The sequence below is a fragment of the Ruditapes philippinarum genome, unplaced genomic scaffold (genome assembly GCF_026571515.1).
Source record: "Ruditapes philippinarum isolate M1 unplaced genomic scaffold, ASM2657151v2 ctg2486_1_1_1_1, whole genome shotgun sequence".
NCBI lineage: Eukaryota > Metazoa > Mollusca > Bivalvia > Venerida > Veneridae > Ruditapes > Ruditapes philippinarum.
The window spans coordinates 135,233-162,750 of NW_026861059.1; the positions used below are offsets into that span (position 1 = coordinate 135,233).

A 27,518-nucleotide genomic window follows, 5' to 3' on the forward strand; every position below is an offset into this window, starting at 1 on the left:
CATTTTTATATCTGACCTCAGACCTCTGCATGTGACCTTGACCTTGGTCAAAATGACCTATTACACTAATCCTCAAAATGTTGTAATATAAAATCCCTCTATGTATGTACGAGTTTGAGCTGTGAACTTATAAAATAGAATTCAAATTCAATATTGTACTCAACCATGTATAGTAATTATAACCTCATATCATATGATAATGTAATAAAGTTAAGAAAGAACATATCAAATTATTTTCAAATATTTATTTTGAAGTAAATCATTTAATAACAAATGCTGAAATTTAGATATAATAGAAATAAATTAATAAATGGCATGATACAATGAATCATAACCAAAACTATGATGAAAACTGAAAACTCATACGATAATACTGATGATCTTATCATGTATGATCAAACATATGAAAATCTTTATTTTACAAGCAAAAAAACCCACTTCTGTCACTCTTACTTTCCAACTTTGTTCAACTGTGATGAAGAATAATATAGTTTTTACATTCATTTAACAACTACATGTATTTTAATGAAAACCTGTGAATACAGTTTCCTTTTCATTTTTCCATTCTGTGCAACTTTAGTGGCAATAAAAATTTTAGTTTTGGGCAGATCATATCTGCAAAAAAAATTATAATAACATGTACTGGTTTTTACAAGCAAGGTCAACAGAACTATTCTTGCCTATTGACATAAAGTAAAACACATTATAATGAGTGAATTCAATTTAAACAAATTTAAACTCTGTATGATGAAAAATGATAATCTTATGATGGAGTGAAGGAAAATTCACTCTGTTTTGTCAATGCATTTTGTGTTTCTTTTCAATAAATTTAAAGACTGCAAAGAATTTCCTCCACAGTATTTTGTCAATAAATTAACTCTATGAGTACTGAATGTCAGCTCTAAACAATATCACAGTAATCATCAGTGCCGAATTTTTCCAACTTTTCCTGAAGTCTACATCATCTGGCAGCATTTGGGTTCTGATACTGGGCAAGTTTAATCAGTTGCTGTTCGTGTGGCTCTAGAACCTCAGAGGCATGCTCTTCTTGCCATGAATTCACCATATCTATACCAAACTCCGAGTGTAAGGCATCCAGTTTCTTGTTGGACTTGATCACTTCCGCATTCATTCTGTAATATAAATGTATATGTGTTACTTTATGAACATTATAATAATGTGCAATGTAAATAAATTTCCCAAGTTTTAACGTTTTGTTAACTTTGCCGATTGGTTTAACATCACACCAACACAGTAAAGGTCATATGGCGATATTCCTAGCTTTACCCTCAGTGCATTATTTCAGATACAAACTGGCACTGAGTAGAACCATAAGCTAGCTAGAAAAACGTGGGTGGTTCTACTCGGGTGCCTGTTTGTTCTTGTGATATCCAGCTACACTGTAGCTTACTGAACGTTGGTAAGGAATTAACCCTAAACCAGTAGGTGGCAACTAATTCTGCCCCTTGCTACCAGTGCAGACCAAGATCTGTGTTTGCTTTTCAGTACATACTTTGAAATTTACCCTAAAATGATGAATGGTTGACTGTCATTAAAAGATTGACAAGTCCAGTCAAAATGTAAAGTGAGAGTGGTACAGGTGAAAAATATAATATTTCCTACCTTCTACTCTCCTTTAAAGCTCGGGCAAAAAAATCCTGAGTCCTTTCCTCACTCAATTCTTCAGATGATTGCATTTTACCCTCATCCTGAAATTGGGTAAATGAATTAAGTTCAATCAGGTTTAATAACATTAGAATGTGAAAAAAAAATGATATATGTATACCTCTGATTTTTTTTCATAAACACTTTAATTTTGTTAAACTAGAAATGTGTCCATAGGACAGGTACATGTACATTGTATGCCCTCACATTCCACTGTTTTGTCAGTCTACTGACATACAGCAGAACAGTATGAAAGAGGGACAAAGGAAATTCTACATTACTCCCCCTAGGTTGAGGCATAAAAATGACATCTAATTATTCCAATTTTGACGTCTTGATTTTTCACAATATTAAGATTTTCTAATCTAAATTTTATATCCTTTTTATTTTATATCCTAATTTACCATGTGCAAAGGTTCACATGCTGACCAACAATCCTGTAAAGTTTGTTGATTCTAGCTCAAGCACTTTAAGAGACATTGTACACATGACACAACAGCTTTTATAAAGTCCAGGGCAATTTCTCTACAAATTCTGAACAAATATACAAGCAAACCCCCAGGTGCACAACTACACAAACGTTTCTGTAAAGTTTCATCACTCTGGTCAGTTTTTTTTAATATGCATGCCTGAAGTTGAAAATTGCAAATTTTTCTTGATCAAGGGCAATAACTCTAAAGATAATGAATAAATCTATAGCAAACTCCTAGGTGCACAACTTCTTATGCTGATCAACATTTCTGTAAAGTTCTATGACTCCAGGTCAAATACTTTTTGGGGCTATGCCGGACACAAGTTGAAAATTACGAATGTTTACTTAGTCAAGGGCAATAACACTACAAATACTGAATAATTTCACAAGTTATCCCCCAGGTGCACAACTACACATGCTGACCAACATTTCTGTAGTTTTTCCAGTAATCGGGTTTCACAATAACTTTTTTTCCAAAATATTTATCCCGAAAATTGATTTTTAGTGAGTTTTTTTTTTATCTCAAACTGGTGGATTCAATTTTGTTATCACATAAAACAAGGAATGACCATATTTCTAAACAAAGAATAGTGTGTAGAAGTGTTGAGTGAATTATTCAACCAAAAGTGTGTAAATGATTAGTAGCGAGCTCGACGAGCTGGCCCGAAGGGCCTGCTCGCAAAGCGAGCTTTACGGTAACGCGAGTACCTGCTAAGTCATGGTTTTGAAAACTTTCGTCCAAAGTACCGAATTGGACACATCGCAACCTTTCGAATTTAAAGATAACAATAAAAACTGAGAAATTCTGACTGATACGGATGTGTAGACTGGTCACCCGCGCACGTTTATGGGAACCATAATTGGACAGGGAACCAGAATAACGGAAGCTGTGTATAAAAAATGAAAATCGAAGGCGCCATTTTGTTTGAAATCTGATAAATAAAAACAATTTTTTGTCGAATTTTGTTGTGAAAACTATCTAGAATGAAAGAAAATGGTCTAACTAAGAAAATGAATCCGAACACCAATATCTTTTATTCAGTCGTTAACGCTGTACAGACGTTTAAAGTATTGTTTACGTGACGTCACAATGTAGCGCCAAACAGCACGTGCAAAACAAACAAATCAAGTGCGCTATTTTAATGTCGCAAACGCTTTAAGTTTTACATTTATTTCACTTAAAATAATCTTTATTTCGCTTGAAAAATTATAGAGTGAAATAAAACAAACAAAGTTTTATCAACGTTTTCAAAACTCGTTATTCATTTCACGACAGGGACGGGGTCATATTTACATTTAACACAGTACGTGTGACGTCACACGCACTCCGTCCCGTCACTGCATTTGAGATTGTTTCATACTATTTCACGTAAAAAGTACACCGAGCTCGCTTTGAGGCTTTGCCTTTTTCATATTAAAAAATTGTGTAGCCAACGTTGATTTTAATACATATAGTGTTTAAGAGTTATGTATTATATATTCTGACAAAAACATTCATATTATACAATTGTTACGATAATTTTTAGTAGATCTACGAATAGAACAAATACAGAACTATTCTGTCAGTAAAAGCCAACTCCTTGAAAGTCATTTTAATTCTACATCATTTAAACCTTTTGTCTTTGGTAGTGACCAGTTACGAAATCTTCTAAGGTATTTGGTGTCTCAGTTTCGGGAACATCACCTCTATTTTCCCCATCGGCTGATTCGTTGGTATTTTTGTCGGCCATTTGTAAACAAATTTGAAACGAGGCAAATGAGAACGGCCGTACATTCGCATCTTAAAATTTTACAGGTCTTACTAGATTTTTAAAGTTTCAAATTTCATTTAACTATAAATGAAGGCGAATTTGTTAAAAACTAATTTATTTGTCGAACTGTTGTGTAAAATTTAAAACCTATTATAGAAAAAAGATGTTGCCCGGCTAGCAACGCGCACCTGTCAAAACAGTTTCGACACCTAGCGGTAGTTTAACTTAGAAACGAAACTGTAATTGCCAATTAACTAGGAAGAAAACATCCACTGTAAACAATGCCGCACAGAGGAGACGATGGGTCAGAAAATCAAGAAGGGCAAGTTTCCTTCGAAATTCATCGTGATGAAGCAGCTTATTTTATGCAATCCCAACTATACGAAAGAGCGATAGAAAGTTTCACAAAGGTAAAATTGTGGGAGGGGTATGGTTTCAAATTTCCCCTAAGACAAGAGTGAATCTGTGCTGCATTTTGAATTCTGATCTAAAAATGATCGAATACACAGAGTTGCATGCTACGTTTCTGTTTGTTGACTGTGATCTTAAATTTGCATTCATGTAATCCTTGTGACTTTAAGCCAAATAAAACTTTTAAATCATATAATCAGGATAATCCTTATAAGCTTAATTAGAATTAGTGTAAGGATAATACACTAGTCTGTCAGTTACTATAATAAAAACAATTATTAAAGAGTCATAATCTTTTTTGTGGTACTAACTGAAATTCAAACTATTGGTAATTAATTGCTACTGTTTTAAAATAGTTGTGATTATATATATATGTGCTAATTGTTCCTGAATGTATAAATAAAAATGGGTACCACTAAAATACGCAACGGAGATTTTTTGGCGCAACGGACGCAACGGGCGCAACGGAGATATTTTTTTAGAAAAACCAGCACAACGCCTTTTTTTAAAGTCAATGTGCTATTTAAGCATCTAAAAAGATTGTTTATAACTAATTAGTAAGTAAGTTTTAAAATATTTCATAAATTGTATATGTTTAATTGCACTGAAGGGTCATACGCCTGGCGATTGGAAATTTCATGGCGCAACGGAGATATTTTTCAGAAAAACCGACACAACCCCTTTTTTTAAGTCAATATGCTGTATTTGTGCATCTAAAATGATTGTTTAGCACTATAAAGTAAGTATGATTTCAAATGTTTCATAAATTGTATACACTGAAGGATTATAATATGCCTGGCGAAATGGAAATTTCATGGCGCAACGGAGATAATTTGGGAAAATCGGCGCAACGTTTGTACTATTGCACTATTATATGAAATTAATTAACACCAATGTTATTTGAATAAATTAATTTAAAAAAAAATTAAAAACCTTAATCGTATATCAAATAATCAAAGAGCTGCAATGTTGATGTTGTACATAAAGGATTGTGTGTTGGCGAAATGGACATTTTGTCTGCGCAACGGAGATTTTTTTTTTGGCGCAACGGAATTTAAAAAGAAAACAATGTTTGTCCGAGTTAAGTAGTAATATGAAGAAGTAAATCATTGAAGATATTAACTGAATTACTGAAGTGGTGTTATAAATGTCTGTTTTATTCATTTAAAAATAGAATGAAATACGTTTTTATCGTTATGGCTGACACTGGAAGACAAGTATAGATTTTACTATCTGTTTCATTTTTTCCCCGTTCAATTCGTTATTTTTACGAAAAGTACTGTAATAGCTTTTCTATACATAATTTTTAATTGAATGTGCATTAGTTAACTAAATAAAGGAATATATATGCTGATATTACATTATCAATGTTCAGTATTTTTTTATTATAAACATTCATTGTATTTTTTTATATACCTTTCATAAACTCCGTTGCGCCGATGGATTATTGCGAAACGGAGATTTTATTTTCAAAACTGTGTACTGTTTTTTATGTCTAAAACATAAAATAATCATATAAGTTGGTATTGTTGATATTTTATACATATTTTTTACATATACTGTATAAGTTTGATTTTATTAGGTAGAATACTGAATATATCAGATTCTAAATGGACGGCGAAATGGACATACTTTCGGCGCAATGGAAAATGAAGATTTGCATAACGGGTAGTTCTTATGTAAACATAACTTAAGAATTTGAGAAAATAAGTAACAGTCTTTAAAAAAGGATTTACTTTCCTTTATTTTAGAAAATGTTGAAAATAGGATATTGTAAAAGATATTTAAATTACGGCGAAATGAACACATTTCGGCACAACGGGGATTATCATAACAGTTTTATCATATTATAATATTTTATTAATTTATTATCTTTCATTAATCATTGTGTACCTTTTCAATAATTGTTTGTTGCGTATAAATTGTATATTTCATCAAAAGCAATCAAAATATTTCATAATTGTTATATTGACAAACGGTAATCAATAACGCGAGAATTGTAAGCAATTAGCAACGTATCGTGCACGAGTATGGCACGGTGTTTAATAATTTTAACACTTGTAAAAGAAAACTTGACCGTTATCAGTGGCGGATTCAGGCTCCAAAATGTTTTATTACGTCTCACATTTCATATACACAATTTTTCTCATAGTTTGAGTGAAATATGGCATAATAAGCTTCAAAAGCAATATTTTCGACAATAATAAGTTATAAAAAATATGTAATACCTTAAAGACAATACATGTTCCTCTTAATCACATAATCTAAATGGTGTGAAAACGCTTGTCCAATAAACATCAACCACGTGTCATTGTTAATTTAATTATCGGTACTTAACACCCGTGATAAACATTCTGCCAATCATCAAAATGCTGTTGTTTCGCTAAATAAACAGTAGCTGCATATGATTAACAGGGTTTTCTGATTGGGAAGAAATTGTTATAAGTAACGTTCAAGTTAATTATCTTATGTTTTAAAATGGAAAGTCTAAGCAAATTCTACGGGCATGTCGTTTTACTATTTTAATAATTACGTCAAACAATAAATATGTTGTATAGTTACTATTTTTAATTTTAAAAATGCATAAAATATTACAATCATTCGAATATCAGCCATGACGGAAAAAATTATATTTCTTTGTGCATCAATAAAGCCATTAATGAACGTTTTGTTGAAATTTGGTAATTTATTGTTAAGATTACATTAGAAAGTCAACAGCGTATGCTTTACGTACTTTTCGTATTCTTCAAGTAAAATTCTGAAAATTATGTATAGAAAAGCTAGTACGGTACTTTTCGTAAAAATAACGAATTGAACGGGAAAAAATGAAACAGATTGTAAAATCCATACATGTCTTTCAGTGTCAGCCATAACGATAAAACCGTATTTAATTCCATTTCTAAATTAATAAAACAGACATTTATAACACCACTTCAGTAATTCATTTAATATCTTTAATGATTTACTTCTTCATATAACTACTTAATTCGGACTAACATTGATTCCGTTGAGCAAAAATAAAAATCTCCGTTGCGCAGACAAAATGTCCATTTCGGCGGCACACAATCCTTCACAACATCAACATTGCAGCTCTTTGATTATTTGATATACGATTAAGGTTTTTAAATCTTTTTTTTTTTAATTTATTTATTCAAATAACATTGGTGTTAATTAATTTCATATAATAGTACAATAGTACTAGTAAGAAATATCACACTGTCCTTTCATCTTTGTTAGACAAACATGCACCTGAGAAAACAAAAACAATTGTTCTCAGACCCCAATGCCCGTGGTTCAATCAAGAAATACATGATGAGAAACACATTAAACGTAAACTTGAAAGAAAATGGCAGGAATCAAAATTAACTGTAGATCATGAAATATACAGAAGTCAGTGCTTAGTTGTAAATGATGTAATTGAAAGATCTCGTGAAACATATTACAAAGACAAAATAAAATCGTGTGGTAATGATCAAAAACAAATTTTCAAAGTAACAAATCATCTCCTCGGAAACAAACCTGAAGTTAAGCTCCCATCACACACTTCTGCTAAAGAACTAGCTCAAGATTTTAGTGATTTCTTTGAAAACAAAATTGAAAAAATCAGATCTGACATAGCATCTAAAAATGAATGTAATATAACAAATGAATCTAATTCAACTCAAATACAAAAGCCTAAAGAAACATTCAGTGAATTTGAAGTTATTACAGAAGAGCAAGTTCTTAAGCTCATATCAAAGTCATCTACTAAATCATGTGAACTAGATCCGATACCGACTTGGCTCCTAAAAGAATGCAAACTTGAAGTATCACCATATCTAACGCACATGTTCAACTTATCATTTTACACCGCCGACGTACCTCCACGCAATAAGACTTCGATAATCAGACCACTATTAAAGAAAGACAATTTGGATCAAGAAATTATGAAAAACTTTAGACCAGTTGCTAATGAAACATATGACTCAAAACTTCTAGAATCTGCGGCTGACTGTCAGTTTGATATGTTTCTCAACTATAACAATCTACATGAACCAAATCAATCTGCATACAGGAAATTTCATTCCACAGAAACTGCACTTATCAAAGTGCAAAATGACATTCTCCAATCTCTTGACAAAGGCGAAGTTACAATATTAGTAATGCTCGATTTATCTGCTGCCTTTGACACGATTGACCACAACACTCTTCTTAATCGACTCGAATGTGACTTTGGTTTTACTGGAAAAGTGCTCGCTTGGTGTAGATCTTATCTCAGTGGTCGCTATCAGACTGTTTGTATTGATGGAGAACTATCTGACCCTGTGCATATGACATACAGTGTCCCTCAGGGCTCTGTATTAGGACCAAAATTTTACATACTTTTCACAAAACCTGTCGGCGAAATTTGTCGAAAACATGGTCTGCAATGTCACTTCTATGCTGACGATTCTCAAATATACATCTCTTTCAAACCGTTGGACAACACCAAAACTGAACTTGTACTTGATTCTGTCTCAAACTGCTTAAAAGAAATAACATTCTGGATGAACAGCAACATTCTCAAACTGAATTCAGACAAAACAGAACTTATAGTCTTTTCGTCGGGTAGCAATACAGACTCAGTGAAAAATATAACTGTCAATGTGGACCAAGCTGAAATCAAACAGTCATCAAGTGTAAGGAATTTGGGTGCATTCCTTGATTCAAGGGTTAATATGGAACATCATGTTAGCTCCGTGTGCAGATCTTCGTATGCCCAAATAAGTAAGATAGGACGTATTCGAAAATATATCAACGAAGAAGCTACAAAAACACTCGTTAACTCTCTCGTGACATCAAGACTGGATTATTGCAATGCTCTTCTATATGGTATACCTCTACAAACCATGAAAAAACTTCAACTTGTTCAAAATACTTCAGCCCGTGTGATTAAACGTACATCTAGGAAAGATCATATTACACCAGTGATGAAAGATCTTCATTGGCTGCCAATCGAATATAGAGTGAATTACAAGATCTTATTACATACTTTCAAGTCACTGAAACAACAATCTCCATCATATATGCAGGAAATTATTCAAGTTTATTCCACTTCCCGAAATCTGCGCTCTTCAAATGCACCTGTACGATTAGTGCAACCAAAAAATAAACTGAAATTTGGTGAAAGGAGTTTTTCGGCATCAGCTCCTAAGCTATGGAATTCACTACCAAGTCATCTAAAAAACTGTAACACAGTAGAAAGTTTCAAAAAACATCTTAAAACACACTACTTCAATTTAGCTTATGGAAAATAATCAGTGACTGTTATGAATGAATTTTATAAACAGTGAATACGAAGTATCTGTTATTTGAATATTAGTTTTATTAAAAGTTTTTTTTATTTTTAAACAAACAATTTTTAAATCAATTTAGTATTTCTATTGTTTTATAACGATGATTTAGCAAGATCTTATCTATTATTATAAATCCATTGCTAGCATTTTTAAGCACAGAATATTTTTTTTTTTTTTAAATCAAAAAAAAAAAAAAAAAAAAAACTAACATTGATTTATCATAATAATTTACATGTGTTATATAATATATGGCTCGTGAATGCAGAGGGGTCAGATTTCAAGAATATTTAGTGTTAAGGTGTGGGGCGTGGCCCTTTCCTCCTGTGGTGATAGTAGTGATGTCATCCTGGGGGTCTGCATGCGCTGTGGGGAGGTATCTGACTCCCTCGGTACTGGACCTTGGTGTAGCAGTACTCATGCTATCCAGGTTCGTTAGGTTCAATATTCTTTTAGTCTGATGTCGCTGTATTCATTCTTTTATCAATCGTTCATATATTTTCTGTTGTAAAGTATGACAACAAAACAATGAAAATCATCAATATGCATTTAAAGTAGCTTTTAATATTTATTTATGAGTTTATGTTAAAAAGGCACATTATTTCTTACACATTTATATATTGAAGACAATTTTAATGTATGACAATAATATTGTAAAGTGAGTTTTAAGGATCTTTAAGTTATATTGTATTAATATGTAAAAATAATTCCATAATTTATACTTTTAATTAGTTAATGCAAAATATTTTTAATGTTCATAATCCTGTTCATTTATATTGTTTTAGACATATATGATTGATGTAAAGCGCCTTTGAACATTTTAATGAAAAGGGCGCTATATAAATGTGGTATTTATTATTATATTATAGTACAAACGTTGTGCCGATTTTCCCAAATTATCTCCGTTGCGCCATGAAATTTCCATTTCGCCAGGCATATTATAATCCTTCAGTGTATACAATTTATGAAACATTTGAAATCATACTTACTTTATAGTGCTAAACAATCATTTTAGATGCACAAATACAGCATATTGACTTAAAAAAGGCATTGTGTCGGTTTTTCTGAAAAAAATATCTCCGTTGCGCCATGAAATTTCCATTTCGCCAGGCATATGCCCCTTCAGTGCAATTAAACATATACAATTTATGAAATATTTTAAAACTTACTTATTAAATAGTTATAAACAATCATTTTAGATGCTTAAATATAGCACATTGACTTTTAAAAAAGGCGTTGTGCCGGTTTTTCTAAAAATAATATCTCCGTTGCGCCCGTTGCGTCCGTTGCGCCAAAAAATCTCCGTTGCGTATTTTAGTGGTACCGAATAAAAATAACATAAATAGTTATGTTTTAAATACTGACAGGCCTCAGCTGCAAATGATATTCAATAACAATACATGCTATGTTTTTATCTAAATAATTCACCCTCCTATGAATGATTAAGTTATGATCAACAATTTATTACATTTTTATGTGTTTGCATTTCAATGAACTATATTGCTTTTATAATATTTAATACTGTTAATGTTCAAAGAAAGATAAATTCTGAGAAAAATTTGGACTCAAGCATGTTTTAGTAGCATAAGTTATATCCAAGTTCAGAGAAATTGATTTCAGCATGATATCCTAATGTAAACTATTGATATATATATATTTCAGGCACTGGAACTAAAGCCAGATGATAAGCAATGTTTGGTAATTAGATCAAAGTGTTACCTACAGCTTGGAAATGCTGAGGCGTCCCTGGCTGATGCTGAGAAAGCTCTAGAGAAAGACAAAGATGAGCAACAAGAAGTTCCTGTTAAAGTAAATGTTATCTTTGCTTAATTTTATCTCTTTTAAGGCACACATTTATTGCTTTTTAGTCGAAAATATCAGTGGTATTAATACACATTATATAATTATTGACGTCAGTAATATTATATACTGTGTGACTATATAGATTGATGTTCACATAGGACTGGGGTGTTGTGATGTTAAAATATTTTTTTCTAAATGTATGATATCTAAAAAAAAAAGTATTCCAACTTTAGACCAAACAGAAAAAAATATATTATACCATCTAAATTAACAAGCTTTAAAATCATATAATTTATAAAACAAATGAATGATATAACTATCCTATCACCACTGTCATTTTTTCGCTCTTTTTTACCTCAGAAAATAGGGTGTTTGAATAGTTGCAACTTAACACTTTAAACATGTTTTCTGTGATACAAAAAAGAAACTTATTGAAATTATTAAAATATTAGAATACATATTAAGAAATTGCAAAACATATATTTTTTAAACAACTTTAAACTTTGCATCTTTTTATCTTCAATATTTTCCCTTAGGGACTGTTCCAAAAAGCTGAAGCATTATACCAGAAAGGTGATTTTGAGACGGCCCTCATCTTCTATCATAGAGGAAACAAATTGAGACCAGAGTTACAAGAGTTCAGATTAGGAATACAGAAATGTCAGGAGGCCATTAACAACAGTATTGGACGTATGTTGTTTATTTACTTAGTATTTATTCACTTTGAATAATTCTCCTTCCCCTTTATTGCTTGAAATCAATCTGCATTAGACAGATAAGTATCATCTTATGCATTTTAGTCAATTTTAACTGTCAAATTAAAATTAAATTTTACTGCATATATCATCAGCTTAAAAAGATATTGCTATAATCACCACTTATTATAGTCCAGTAATCTTAGGGTATGTTAATGTTTTTGCATTAAGTTATTATAAATGGCTAATCATTTTCATAAAGGAGAGGGAATTTTACAGATGAAGAGAAACTGAAATAATAAAAATATAGATATTGCCAAAAATGTCTGTTCCCTGGAGTATAAAACTTTCTTTTTGTATCAAAATTTTGTATATAGCATGATTATCTGGACAATAAGCTAATACTTTGTAACATCTTTTTACATGGTATATTTATTTATTTATTTATTTATTCAGAACCAGAATCAGTGAAATTGGAGGCAAACAAAGGTGACATGTCATATTTCTACAAACAGGAGGAGGTAACTCTATATGATTTATTACTCTTATCTTTGATTGCTTTTGGTCAAAACATGTTCCTGTGCCTTTAATGAAAATTATTCCCATTATACAAAAAAGATTGCACTATTCCTATACATACAGTATTTATATCAATATTGTCTTGCTTGAATTCTAAATTCTTTAAAGTTTGAACAATTGTATGTATAAAAATAAATGACAAAGGCACTCTAACTTGTTTCCCAGAAGCTACTCGTTTTTTTCTTTGCTTTTGGTATATAATCATACGTTATACATGTATATACAGTATATTTTGTGTGGCCAGTTAGAAGTTTTATTGTATATTTGATTTCTAAATTTAATACCTTTTATTGCTGTTGGTTTTTTTTTGGTGTTACACAGATTTTCATTGTTATTTATATTTACAGTTTTGAAATATCTGTTTGTTTCAATAATGATAATTAAATTTAATGTTGTGAGGTACATGTAACAGTTTAAAGTATGGTGTACAGTTAGCAACATGCCTCCAGATAAATATTCTATGTGACACTGGTTTTAATTTGAAAAAGAAAAGTTTTCATATTGGTTCATATGAAAAACGGGACTTTGCATACATGCCATAAAGTCCTGGACATCTGGGAATGTCCCAGAAATAATTTGTCTATCCCGGAGGCGTCCCAGATATGATTTATGTGATAATGTCCCGGGGAAATAAAAATCTAAAATAATTTGTAATTGGCATCTGTTCACACAAGTCATGCTTCTTAGTTTTTATTTAGGAGAACTGTTGTATATACTTTAAGATATGACAGTTTAAAACAAATTACTTGTTCTTTCCAGACTTGTTTGGCTTTTAGAAAAACATCAAGTTATATCTTAAATTAATTTAATTCATTTAAGTTAGAAGTACTTCTATAGATCTGGAGGCATGAAATATTTTGTTTATTTCTTGGTTTCAATTTAAAACATTTTCTGTTTTAAGTCATGAAAATTGCTTAAGAGCAGTGCTCAGATTTGTAAATTATTTAATATAGTGGCGTCCAATTCCGACTCCAGAATTTAATATGCGGGTAAAATTACAGCCAATTGTTTTAAAGCTTTTAACATAGTCAGTTTAAATACTAAGAAGTAATGATAATTTCTGAATTCTAACAAAAGGTACCTTCTTTATATTACCATGATGTTAGTTGAAGGTTTTCAGCATACATGTTTTTATACTGTGGCAGGACAGGAACACTTTAACAGTTGAAGGAAAAAAAATGTCAAAAAAATGGAATATTAAGTTTTCAAAGCGAGAAATTCCTCCATGATGTGTAGAGAAGATTTTAACCAACCAGCTCATTGTGGTCAATAAGTTATCTGAAAGTCCCATCCCTAAAAAACAACCTGATATATTTTCCATAATGATACGTATTCTTCAGTGTGTAATAAAAATTTGTTTTCCAAAATTTGACTAAGAAATGTAAGATTTTTTCCATTACAGCATTGACCTACAAAATATATGGTAAATTAGTGACAACAAGTTTATAAATAGCAAAAAAAGAAATTTCAACAGAGCAGATAATTTATTTAAGATATTAAAGGACATAATTAAAGAGCCCATGATGCATGCTTGTGTGTGTTTTTAAAAATAGTTATAATACACTTTAAAACAAAATAAAATGTATCAAGAAAATATCACTAAACAGGCATGGCATATTTTTATTTAATTTGGTTGGATAAACATAATATATTAGTAAATTGTTTTGTAGAAAAATGGTTGTCAGACCTAACAATGAATGTTTGTCAATATAATTATAACAATATAATAATCATAATGGTATAAATAATCCTAATAGAATCATATATAAATAGCATGTAGTATTGTATGTTTTTATTTTATTACTACTATTTGAACTTTATTTTAACTTTAATTATATAAATGTTTTTATTTGACTTTGAAATTTCTAGGAGCAGAAAGCAAAGGTACTGTTGAAATAGCACCTGATCACACTGTTTTTGTTCCTATGATTATTCTTTCACTGTCATATGTTCACTGTCATTATCCTATGTTTACTATATCTTATCATCATTATCATCATCATATCTTTTCATCTATTCACTGTTTATCATCATATCTTCACTTTGGTCATGATATTTCATCATGTGTTTACTATCATCGTCATATTTTCTCTGTTAACATCCTATATTATCATATATCTTAACAGTTTGTTTATCCTGATATCTCAGCATATTTTCACTGATTGTCATCATTATTATATGTTAATATTATCTTCATTGTTTGTCATTATCATATCTTAACATATCTTCATTGTTGGCATCATATCTTCCTTGTTTGTCATTATAGTTTCTTAAAATATTTTCATTGTTGGCATCATCATATTGTCATATCATATCTTTGTATCATATCATTATGTCATATATTCATCTACATTGGTATTATATCATTACATTTCTTATTCTTTAAATCATTCTGTCTGATACATAAATCTTTTAACTTTCATGGCATTACTTATACAATCAATCATCTCAAGTAATTTATCAATTGTTTTCGGGCTCGTTACTCTAGTACAGTCATTACATTTGGAAACTGAAATTGTTCTTAAGACATTATCAAATAGTTTTGTTCAACTTTTTCCATCTTAAAAATGCAAATTTTTTCTGTATTTATAGTCACTGCAATGCATTTTTAGTTTCCAAATGTAATTTTCTACAATTTAGATTTCTATTTTTATGTTTCTTTAAAATACCCCTTTACAAATTCTGCAAATATTAAGTAACAAAACTGGCAGCATTTAGATTTGGATTTTATTACAAAATGAAAACATAATTGTTAATTGTATGAAAAAGCATACAATGACATTTCATACTTCAAATGGCTCAAAAAGGCAAAACTATGTGCAAAAGACTCTCATATGAACATTGCATGATATTTGCTTGTAGGGGTAAAATATATAAAGAAAACTAACAAAATCTATCTTACAGATCTCTTGGTGAAAATTTGTTTAGAATATGGTCTCCTAGGTTACCTTTTACAAAGTGCCAGTATCCATTGTCCTTTAAATTAATATTCTAGTGGGGATTATACAAGAAAAACAAAACCCTGTCACACCCACTTTGTCTTCTTCATCTGTTTCTAGTCCATGTAGTCTAAAACCGGATTTCCCTTAAAAACTCACTACTAGAGACTTTAAGTCACAGACTAGCTGTGAGTTTGGTAGATGGTGTTTTTGGTAATAATAATAAATTGAAATTGCAGCTTGGTGGGTGCTGTTATGGAAGATGTATAGTTAATATATATATACATTGTCAACTAATTGTACAAATACCCTTGTCCACTATGTACAAATATCCTGGATTATAATTACATCCCTTACTAAAGTGACATTATGCACAATTATTTTACTTTCAAGTTGTCAGCCAAAATACTTTTTATTATTTCGAAAGATTGACTAACTATTATAATGTCATTGACCAATATTTAATACATGTAGGATAAAATATTGAAACTGCCTAAAATATAAAAATAATACTCCACTTTTTTTATAAATGAAATGTTAATGATAATTATAAGATATTTATTAGAACACAGGGGTTATCGATTATCCATGTCATGTTTATTATAAAATTGAAAGCAAATATTACAAAATGTAAAGTTAATTTACCTAAACAGTTGACGTTTAATTATAGATAGGCATAATGTCACTTTAAGGTAAACAAAATCCCTGCTGCGCTTCACTGATATCCTATGTTTTTCAAATAGAAAACCAAATTTTGTTTATGATATTCCTTGTGAAGCGTTTATACATGAACCATAATTGTCAAATCTGATCCAAGAATATAATTATCATGTTGTATTTTACTTCCAAACATAATCATCTGGCTATTAAATTATGCCAAATGTTATTTATAAATTGTCTATCTCTAAGTCTTATAATTATTATTGATATAAAAACAGAGATGATCAAGATGCAGTTATAAAAGATGTTATTGGTATGATATTTCCCTCGTTTGAAGTTGTTGTTCTTTTTTTTCCTTCTTTTTTTAATGCCAGTTCACTAAATAACATGTTATACAGGTGTTTTATGGTTAAAATGTTATTTTTGTTTGTTTAATAGTTACCCAGTTGTAAAGGGACAGCGGGAAGTTTTATTTACATATTCACTTTTATAGCTAATAAAAATTTCACACAATGTTATTATAGAGATTCCATTGCAGCAAAAATGCTTGTAAATGCCAACATTTTCTCTTTATAAATTCCATAAAGATGTTTTAGTTTAATGTTATATATATTTTTGCTTGATTGTGGCTTTAATGCTGTAAGCATATATTTAAATCAATCTCAGAATCGTGGATTAACTAGTTCTGCTGCTCGGGGGACCATTAATGATTTCAGAGGATTAATTTTGCTCACTTTGTTTTTTCAAGAATATTGATTTCTGCAACATGTTGTTCTATTAGTGGTCAAAAGTTTATGTGTTTAAATGCTTTTAACACAAATCAGGCAAAGAGTCTTACAATAATATTTATTTTTAATTTAATTTTAAGTACATGTATTCTTTTTATCTTTTTCAATTTTTTTAATGTTTCAATTGCACAGTTGATATTCTGTAAACAGCTGAAATATTATGTTTTTATGCATTTGATCCTCAGTAGAGATCCTTTAATTGATGTCAAATTCTGATAGGGAGGTTAAAAATGAATTGTGTAAATTATTAATTATTACAATAGAATATGAAGCAGGAACATATAACCCAAAGATAAGACTTAAAACAAAAGTGCCATGATGGCCCTATAACGCTCACCTGAAGTATCCTCATTGCTAAATGATTTTGGCTTTTCAGTAAGTTAAAAAAAAAAATGGTATACATCAGTTAGGCATAAATTTTATTAAAAGATAATCACAGCATTTTGCTAACCAAGCAAAATCAGATTAATGATATCTAATTTAGTTATTGAACTATACCAGCACTATTATAAATAAAATATTGTTTTTATTTATATTTTTTTAGCTCAACTATTCAAAGAATAGGGAAAGCTATTATAGTCTATTATACTTACATCGGCGTCAGATCTGGCATTGCCATTGCTGTCACACTTCAGTTTAATTTTTTCCTGCAAGTTGGTATCTCAAAAACTACTGAAAGGAATTGGTTGAATCTTCAGACACTTGTTCTTTGTGATTAGCTAAAATGATTGCCACAGGTTTCACAACTATTGAGTTACCTTTTTACAGAGTTATGCCCCTTTTCTTATTGAAAAGCACTGAGAATACTAGTAGTCAAGCTGAATAGTCTTATGGGCAGCTCTTGTTTTACTTGATATTGCGTGCCTGTAACCATATACGGGTTTTGTGTTTCTTTCTCATAAATATGCAAATTCAAGTAAAAAAAAATTGGATTTTTGTAGCTTTCAAATACTAAGGATACCAAAGCAAGGTCTTATCAACCTCCAGAGGTATTTGGGAATTTAAATGTTGTTTAAATTTAATTTTGTAATTTCACAATGTTTGATTTAAATTTATTGAAATTTCACTTTCTTTTATGTATCCTTGATAAGAAGTTATGATTAAGTCATAAATTTTATCTAGAGTTTTTGTGAATATATTGTTATTGAATTATTAGATTTCATAATTTTTCGATTTTCTCATTAATTTGAAAGTGTTTTACCAGAGTTACTGCCCTTGATGTTTTCAGTACTACTAGTGTGATGAAAATTGCACCTGTAATTAGGTGAATGCATTAAGTTTTGTATCTATTTTTTTCAATATGTCTTAAAATTGTTGTTGAAGTATTATTTGAATATTACTAAGATTCGAATTCATATACATTTATAATATTATACATTTTAATGTAATTTGAACTGGTAATGATTTTTCTTTCACATCTTCACATAATTTTATAATTTAATTATGAATTTTGATATTCATAACTAAAAATAATTGTAAACTGTACACTAAAATACTTAGATAATACAGATTTAAAATGAAAAATTGTCTTTCAAGTTATTTGATACTTTAATTTTTTCTAGTCACAATTTATTGCAAGGGGAGATAAATTTACTGCAGACAAGCCTGGAAATACTACTTTACATTCATGAATATTTTCATAATTTCAGGATTTAGAAAAGTTACAAAAGAAACAGGCAGACAAAGAGGTGCAAAAATTGCACAAATCTGCACAAAATTACCCAAATGCACCTTTTTTAACAGCGATGCTTCTCATAATGATTGTTAATAATGGTAAAATTGCCAAAAAGCACAAAATAATAATAATGGTAAAATTGCTAAAAAGCACAAAATAATTTTAGCTTTGAAATGAACACCATTAAAGTGTATGGCTTTCTATCAGCACTGTGTATTTGCAATTTTTTAATGGACATTTTTAAGTTGCAAGCAATTTTCTTAGATGTGTTTGAAATTTGTAAAGAATAAATGATATGCTTAGTGTAAAAGGGTGATAACTCCTAGATAAGAGTTATCTTTTTACAACAAGCCCTATGGGTCTTTTAGGGCTTAGTGTAAAAGGGAGATAACACCTTCTTCATTTGATATGAGTTATCATTTTACAGCAAGATCTTGTTTGTTTTTAAACAAACAAACAGCAAGCTCTCAATTTGTCTATGTGGGAATGCTTTATGTTGCACATTTCTGTACATATACATGTGTATATTTGTTTTATAATGACTATCAAAGATTAAGAAATATTTTTTTTACCATTGATTGGCTATATGTTTGATTGATTCATGTCAAATTTTCTCAATTCCTATTTACAGACCATGTTATAAGCTCAGATTAAAAGAGTGAAAATTGGTATCAGTAGACTGTCATGAGTTCTTTATTGTTATTGTCATGTAGTTATAATCTTTATTATTTTTTAGACAAAAATGCATTGCTACTTTGCCATTACTTTCAATGGGAACTGCCATATATTATTGCTGGTTATATGACCAAATATGAATCATGGTTATATAACCATTTGTCAGAAAAGTGTGGTCCATTTTGCACAATTTCTTTTTTTCAGGCGTTATAGACAATGTCCAACAAATAATCATAGTAAATAATTTTAATGCTTAATAACGAAAGTATAATATTAATTAAACACATTAATGATAAACACAGCAGCTAACATTTTAGTTATTTAAAGAATTGAAATTATTTAAATAGAAAATAATGACCTAATTTCAATATTTATGACTTATAACAAAGGAAAAATATATTTTTACACAAAATAATTTGTTTTATTTGATAATAGGAATTTTGTTTTCAATTAAGTAAGAAATGTTGGAAAAGGTATAGATAAAAAGGAAAAGAATTGATGAAAATTAAAAAATTACATCATGAAATAAAAGTTTTGAACTATGTAGCTTCATTAAACAAGATATTTATTGCAATTAGTACCTATAATTTATTGATTTAATTGCCCAAAAAATATAAATTGTATTGATTTAATTGGCAAAAGAACCCATGATTTATTTATTTTATCAGCCAAAAAACTTTAAAAATATATAAATTTAATTGCCCAAAATTGCCATCAATTAATTCAGTTTTATAGGTTTAAAAATCTCCATTAATTTATCAATAGTTATTTGCATATAAAACATGTTTTCATTCATTTGTTTAGGCTAAAAAGCAGCAAAAAACTTCATATTCCAAACCTATAGCCAAGAAAGAAGAGAGAAAGGAAAGAGATGCCCCTAAAGGTAGTGCTGATGCTAAAACTGTCAAACAGTTGCTAGGGGAACTCTATGGAGACAAAGAATATCTAGAAAAACTCCTCAAAGACCAAAGTAAGTGGTAATTTTGTTATATAAAAAATAATAACAGTCTTTACTTTGAGTCTTATCACCCTTTTATACCTTTGAGCAAATTCAGGAAGATATGTATAAAATTCAGTATCGGACACAGAAAAATATTATTTTAGCCAATATCGTACAAATCTGTATGTATTTTATAAAGGTCTGACAGGAAACAGCAAGAGAAATGACATGAGTCGAGAGATTAAGGACAAAGTCTGCGACGGCCTCGAATATCTTTATAAACGTGCAGACTTCTGGCGTCAACAGAAACCCATGTACGCTCGTAAACGTGACAAGGATAAGCAGCGTGAAGAATGGAACAAATCTCGTCGCAGCGGCCGTGGAAATATGGATAAGGTACTCAGGAATTTGGAAGACATTGATGAAGGTGAGTGAATTTAGTTTCTATTTTTCTGTGTTAATGCTTGGCAAGATATTTGATATTTCTTTTCTCATCCTAAGCTTTTATAGGAACTGAAAGGGTAACAATATTTTTCTCTTTCTCTGACATTGAAATTAAAAATTTTGAATATCAAGCCTTGCTCTGATGTATTATAAATGTTTTAATTATGTAACGCTTGGTAGTTTTGCAAAAAAAAGAATTGAAAATAATGGTTTTAAATTAAAAATAATAACTTTCTTGAACCTTTTTGTTTCTTAATTACACACATTGCATTCATTTTGCAATGTAGTAACTGTAACATAAACTATAATGAAAAATTCAGAATTTTATGCATAACAACAGGTCAAAAACCATATAATATAAATCATGACCTTAATACAGTAACAGTTTAACTCCTATTACATTTAATATGAGATAACCCGTTAGGCCTTTACTGCACTAAAGTGACATGATTTTGTACGAATTTTGTCGCCTCTTTTTTAGCCCAATCTGAAGGACGTTATCAGGAAAGTTTAGAAAAAGCCAAGAGCACTCTGAAGATCGTAGAGAATGCCTCAGACGATGATATCCAGAATAAACCGGAACTTTTAGCTAGTCTGTACAGTAGCATTGGAAATGCTTGTCTCGAGTTAGGCAAGTTAAACCAGTCTATGGATTACCACAACAAAGATTTAGATATTGCCAGGGAATAGTAAGTACAACTTTTTCAGGAGTTCTTTTAAAAATGTTGTTTGGATTAAAAAAGGTTTCCCTTATGCTCATTTTTGGTCATTGTTTAAATTAATACAAATTAATCCAAGTCAAATAAAAATCCAGTCTTTTGTTTATAATTTTTGATTTATAGTAGATAAAAATATTTTAAAAAATATCTTTGCATTGCCAATTGCATATTTTAACCATTCCTTAGTGTACATGTATACTGCATTGACTTACCAGAGCAATCATGTTTGTTACCCTCAATCCTGGAAGATGAATATTGAAAACTTTTTACTTGTGCTATATTTGTATAGTGAACTATGGTCTGTAACCTTGAAATTGAAACTGTCTATTTCAGTCACTTTTGGTTTCATAAGGTTAATGTTTAATGGAATATTCTTATTAAAGGAAATGATTTTATTTATTAAATAAGAATAATAATGATTATTGATCATGTCAATATTTTAATGTACTGGTAATAATGATATTTCAGTAACTTAGAAGATGCCAAATCAAGAGCCTTGGATAATTTAGGAAGAGTTCATGCCAGAAGAGGGGAATATGACAAAGCTATTGAAGTGTGAGTTATCTCTGACTTATTTCGTAACAACATGTATTAAATGGACTTGTCTGGCTTTGAGTTTGGACAGATACAGGGTTATTTTGTATGGAAATAATAAAAATATATCAGTATGGAAATAATAAAATTGAATAGAAAGATGTATATAATATTAGTGTCATGGTCAGACTTCATGGATGTCCATACTAACAGGAAAATAAATATAAAGATATTACATACTTTATTGTGCTAAGCAAAGGAGATATTACATACTTTATTGTGCTAAGCAAAGGACATGTTTATGAATTTTAAAATGGCTGCATGATTGTTGTATAATTTAACCAGTCTTTCCAAATGACAAAGTGGGGCCTCATCTCCATTATTTATCAGGAATGGAGAGATATTCGGCCTTTCTCTCTATTTAATTGATTCTGTTCATATAAATATGTTAGAATGGAAAAATATATAAATTTTTTGTGCATTGTTGTACAGTATTGCATGATTTTTGTACAAATATTTTTTTTTAGTTAATATTATTAATTATATTATATCACTGCAACAATACACCCAAATTATTATCTTTTTTCTTAAATATAATGTTTGCTCAATAAACATGATTGTATAGATTTCTAAAAATTGTCTTTCAGATGGAAAGAGAAGATTCCTGCTAGTAAATCACCTTTAGAAAGTACCTGGCTATATCATGAAATAGGTCGGTGTTATTTAGAACTAGGAAAATACTCTGATGCACGAGATTACGGGGAGAAATCATTAATGGCGGCACGTGAGGCAGACGACGCAGGCTGGCAGTTACATGCAAGTGTTCTTATTGCTCAAAGTGAAGGTATGTTGTTGTTTTGTTTTTTTTGGTATTTGTTTTAACATTTGATTGTATAATGTTTAAAGGCACAGAAATATAAATTTTTTCTTCTTTTAAGAAAGGGGCAAACGTGAGTTTTGTAAAGTTTAAAGACTACTTTTAGATGATGTTTGATATTAAACCAGAGCTGAATGTGAATTATTTGTCCAAAAAAAAAAAAAAGAACTAAAATGTAAACAAATTAGGATTTTGGTTTCCATACAAAATATTAGACCACTATAACTTTACTCTCAAGGTAACAGAAAAAGTAATAGAAGCAAAAGATGGCTCAGGTAAATGGAAAATAAGTCAGTCTTTTGAAATAATAAAAGAGCACCAAAACTAAGAAGGCTTTTGGTAAAACAAAGCATTTCTTGGGCTTAATGGGCCTTTTATACTGTTTTTGAACAGATAGTGCAGCCTCAATCAAGATTGGAGTTAACTAAATACTGATGAAAAACTGTCCTGATTTAATTTTCAGTAAAACTTGGGGACTACCAGTCAGCTGCTGATTCTTTCGAGAAATCATTAGAATTGGCACGGCAACAGAAAGACGAGGCTGCTGAACAAGCTATAACAAAAGCCCTAGATGAGGTGAATGATAAAATTGTTCGAGGAGTAAAAGAAGAGGAAGGTGAGGGTGAGTACAGAAAAAAATTCTTTTAAGTCTTGTTCACAGTCGGATGAAAAAAAAATATTGTTCCAATTTTTATTTTGGACCTTAAATATTTATTTTGTAGATACTCATTTCTTGGATTTGTATTTATGCAACATTTTCAGGGCTCTATGTGACATTTTGTATTATTATTGAGAAATCACAAGATAATGTAACTCTGTGACATCAAATCCCTTTAAAGAGGCCCATAATTGTCACACTTTGATAGCCTTTAATACTGCTGTCTGTATATTGGTATAAGGATATGAATAATTAGCAGAGAGATGCATTGTAATGTCATGCATATTAAATATAAGAGCTGCATTGTTATGTTATGAATATTAATTAACAGAGAAAGCAATTTTGTAATGTTATGAATATTAATTAGCAGAGAGTTACATTGTAATGTTATGAATATCAATTAATAGAGAGCTACATTGTAATGTTATTAATATTAATTAACAGAGAGCTACATTGAAATGTTATGAATATTAATTAAGAGATAGCTACATTGAAATGTTATGAATATTAATTAAGAGATAGTTACATTGTAATGTTATGAATATTAATTGAGAGATAGATACATTGAAATGTTATGAATATTAGTCAACAGAGAGCTACATTGAAATATTATGAATATTAATTTATAGAAAGCAATTTCGTAATGCTATGAATATTAATTAACAGAGAGCTACATTATGTAATGTTTATATGAATATTTATTAAGAGAGAGCAACATTGAAATGTTATGAATATTAATCTAATTTTGCAATTAGAGTTACATTATAATGTTATGAAAATTAACAGAGAACTACATTGTAATGTTATGAATATCCATTAAATGTTGTGAATATTAATTAACAGAGAGCTACATTTTAATGTTATGAATATTAATTAACAGAGAGATATGATGATGATTTTGAGACAGAGAAAGGTAAAATACTGAAACATTATCCTACTTTATGTCCATTACTGTTCTGTTTCCTAATTGTACCAGTTTTAATCTTTCTTTTAAATTTTGGTATTTTGGTTTATATCATTAATTTTAATACCATCATTTTCTGCATTTGCTAAAACATGACATGAATAAGTAATATATGTGTCAAATGTAATAAATATAATGAATATTTTTATTGAAGAAATCGTTAAGCAAACAAAAATTATAATAAATATGAAATTTTTTATAATGGGTTATTATTAGAAAATTATTTAGCCAGTAGCTATACTGTCTCAGGGACTTTGGATTCTTTCATGTGAGGAAGCTTTCAAGCTAGGCTTACACAATGTTGGTGGTTCTACTCATTTTGCCTGTTTGTGCCTGAAATAATGCATGGAGGGATACCTGAGGTCTTCATACAAGACATTTACAGTGTTGATCTTACAAAAATTTCAAGAAACCAAAAAAAAACAAAAAAAAGTATAGAAAGAAGAATTACCAAAATTAAATTTATCCATTATATAGTCAGTACATAAAAGTTACAAAAATTGTCATGATTTAGCACTTGCATAACAAAGTTTGCATGTTTTGATTAATATAGTATATAAAAATGATATATATTAAGTTAAGAACTTAAAAGAAATTGGACTGACAACCAGTCTGTTAATGCCTTCTTTTCATTGGTTAATTCTAAATTCATTATAGACTGGTTTAAATATGTTTAGGAGTATAAGGATACATCTGGGATATGTTCTGTGCTGTAAAGTTTTACCAGTTTTTTGCAGCATGAGTTATATTATGCATGAAAAACAATTACTTTACATACACATATAAAAAGGAATGTGATGTTGTTTTACTGGCATAGTCATATGTACTAGCACATTTTTTATTCATATATTTTTATGGATGTTTACCTTTACTTTTCTTTTATTCTAAGACTTGGGGATCATTTTCTGACATTTGGCAATGTTTATAAAATAATTGTTTATGAATGAATATTGTTTATCATTTTCACGATGTATGATGTACGTAAGGGTGACTGTTGCTAAACTGTAATTTATATGTAATATGCAAGAAAAAAACCCAAACAGTGGTTGCTAATAGATGGCAATAATTTTTTAATTTTGGCTTTTGTGTTTCTTTGCTCACTTCTGAGACATAATGTACATGTACCATCGTTAACAGTTACCCTTGATCAACAGTTACCTTTGAGCTGGATTCTCTAGTCTGTGTACAGGCAGGAAGTGTTTTGATAAAATGATGTTATTGAATAAACTTTGCCACTTGTCTGAAGTTTTACTAATTGTTACCATAGAGTAGTCTTTACTAAAATGAATTTAAATAAATCTTTGTTATAACATCTTTTACATCAATCTTTTCCTTTATATGTCAACTAACAATTTTGAATATTTGGTTTGATTTTGATGTCTACTAACTTGAAAATTAGTAAATCTTAAATTTGAAGCAGTTTACTTAGATTTTCCAACTATCAGAATAATATGTAGGAATATTTTATTCATCTTGAAGTTGCTGTCTGTGATTTGCGACAGCCAACTCATGCCTTTGCAGGCAATGTTATTCCTTATTTTCTATCAAAGGTATTCTTTTCATGTGATTTTATGATTCTTGGTGAAAATATAAGGCCTTTTTATCAGCAGTGAATAATATTGATAGTGATGAATGATTCGTATCAATCATATCTCACTGAAGAAGAAAAAAAAATGCTGTATAGTTGAAGAACATGAGTCTAATAAACATGTTGTTTATTGTTATTAGAGTTTTTATCTTTCAGCTTTATTATTTATATACGATATTTTAATATGTTTTGGTGATTTTAAAACAGTTAGTTAAGAGTTATGCATTTTTTTATGTAAGTAAGTTAAGAGTTATGCATATTTTATGTAAGTAAGTTTTCCCCACAGCAAAAACACCAGTACAACAACAACCGAAGGAACCGACTCCACCTCCTAAAGAACCCACACCGGAACCAAGGATTAAATCAGTCTCCATTAAAGAAGAGCCAGAAGGTTTTTCTATTCTCTAATTTCATAGATTCTGGCTTGTGTTGATATTAATTATATTTGCTTGTGTTAATTAACTTTAAATCTAAGTTAATTGCAGGTTTTGTGTGATTTGTACAGTTTTTGATAACAGGTCACAAGAATTTGTTTTGTAATGTGTATTTATATTGGTTTTTATAACAAATGTTAATTGTAAAGGTCAATATTTTGCACTTCCTTAAGATTAATATGCAGCTTGATTTAATTTTTTGTTTTAACAGACAGAGCATTGTAATTTTCTAATGTGTTTTTTCTTGAAAATTTGTTGTTTTTTGTTGTTGTTTATTTGTCTATAACATTGTTTTACATTAAGTTTGGTCTATTTTATCTGAGGCAGTATTTGGGGGGGGGGGGGGGGGGGGGGGAAGATTCATAATATCTAATATCTATACTGAACATTCATTTATCCCTCATGAACAGACTTGTTCAAACTGAGTTAATTAACTTTTTTTACAAATTTAAAAGATTGATTGAGAAATTATTTTACATATATACGCATTTAACCTATGTTTCATAATAATTATTGATTGTTTAATTGAGTAATGGTTTATTTATACAAGCATGATTTTTTTTCACATGATGGGATGATTTTTTTTATCAAAATTTATTATTATATGCTTTACATTGTATTTATTTAAATGCATTAATTTTGCAAGTGTTCAATTGCAGCATTGATTTACCTCATTTTCATTTTTAGAACAGCACTTTTCATTATACAATAAATATATTTTTTCTCTTTTTGACACTTTTTTAAGACATATATTGTTAGAACTTTATATTAAAGTGACATTATGTTCATTTTTTCGCTGTCAAGTTCAGAGTTGAATTATAAATGAACTATAAATTATAAAAAGATGTCCATCCCACTCTTTTAAAAAATTAGCATTACCATTACATTCCGAATGATATTTATAGAAATGTCCAGACAGTCATGTGGATTATTGA

The 27,518-nt window shown here is 29.7% G+C and overlaps 2 protein-coding genes across 14 annotated transcripts in view; one reads left to right on the forward strand and one right to left on the reverse strand.

Annotated features, from left to right (window-relative positions):
• Window positions 1–231: 231 nt before the first annotated feature.
• Window positions 232–3,890, reverse strand: LOC132714394 (uncharacterized). Its single transcript, XM_060697272.1, has 3 exons — window positions 3,751–3,890; window positions 1,624–1,709; window positions 232–1,133 (listed from the first exon to the last, which is right to left on the reverse strand). The coding sequence occupies exons 1-3, from the start codon at window positions 3,865–3,867 to the stop codon at window positions 962–964; spliced, it is 375 nt and encodes a 124-aa protein (XP_060553255.1). The 5' UTR covers window positions 3,868–3,890; the 3' UTR covers window positions 232–961.
• A 267-nt stretch (window positions 3,891–4,157) lies between these two features.
• Window positions 4,158–27,518, forward strand: part of LOC132714393 (outer dynein arm-docking complex subunit 4-like) — a 31,607-nt gene continuing 8,246 nt past the window's right edge. For 4 of the 13 annotated variants that reach the window (XM_060697262.1, XM_060697268.1, XM_060697265.1 and 1 more), the window contains exons 1-13: window positions 4,158–4,298; window positions 11,274–11,420; window positions 11,951–12,104; window positions 12,566–12,630; window positions 14,558–14,572; window positions 18,725–18,763; window positions 20,230–20,395; window positions 20,565–20,792; window positions 21,291–21,498; window positions 21,997–22,083; window positions 22,710–22,906; window positions 23,403–23,561; window positions 24,478–24,510. In XM_060697262.1, coding sequence (XP_060553245.1) covers window positions 4,170–4,298; window positions 11,274–11,420; window positions 11,951–12,104; window positions 12,566–12,630; window positions 14,558–14,572; window positions 18,725–18,763; window positions 20,230–20,395; window positions 20,565–20,792; window positions 21,291–21,498; window positions 21,997–22,083; window positions 22,710–22,906; window positions 23,403–23,561; window positions 24,478–24,510 — 1,627 coding nt within the window. In that variant the 5' untranslated portion in view covers window positions 4,158–4,169. Of the gene's footprint in view, window positions 4,299–11,273; window positions 11,421–11,950; window positions 12,105–12,565; window positions 12,631–13,641; window positions 13,678–14,557; window positions 14,573–18,724; window positions 18,764–20,229; window positions 20,396–20,564; window positions 20,793–21,290; window positions 21,499–21,996; window positions 22,084–22,709; window positions 22,907–23,402; window positions 23,562–24,477; window positions 24,511–26,435; window positions 26,541–27,518 lie in introns of all 13 variants that reach the window. The other 9 variants (XM_060697258.1, XM_060697263.1, XM_060697267.1 and 6 more) reach the window with 5 other exon arrangements.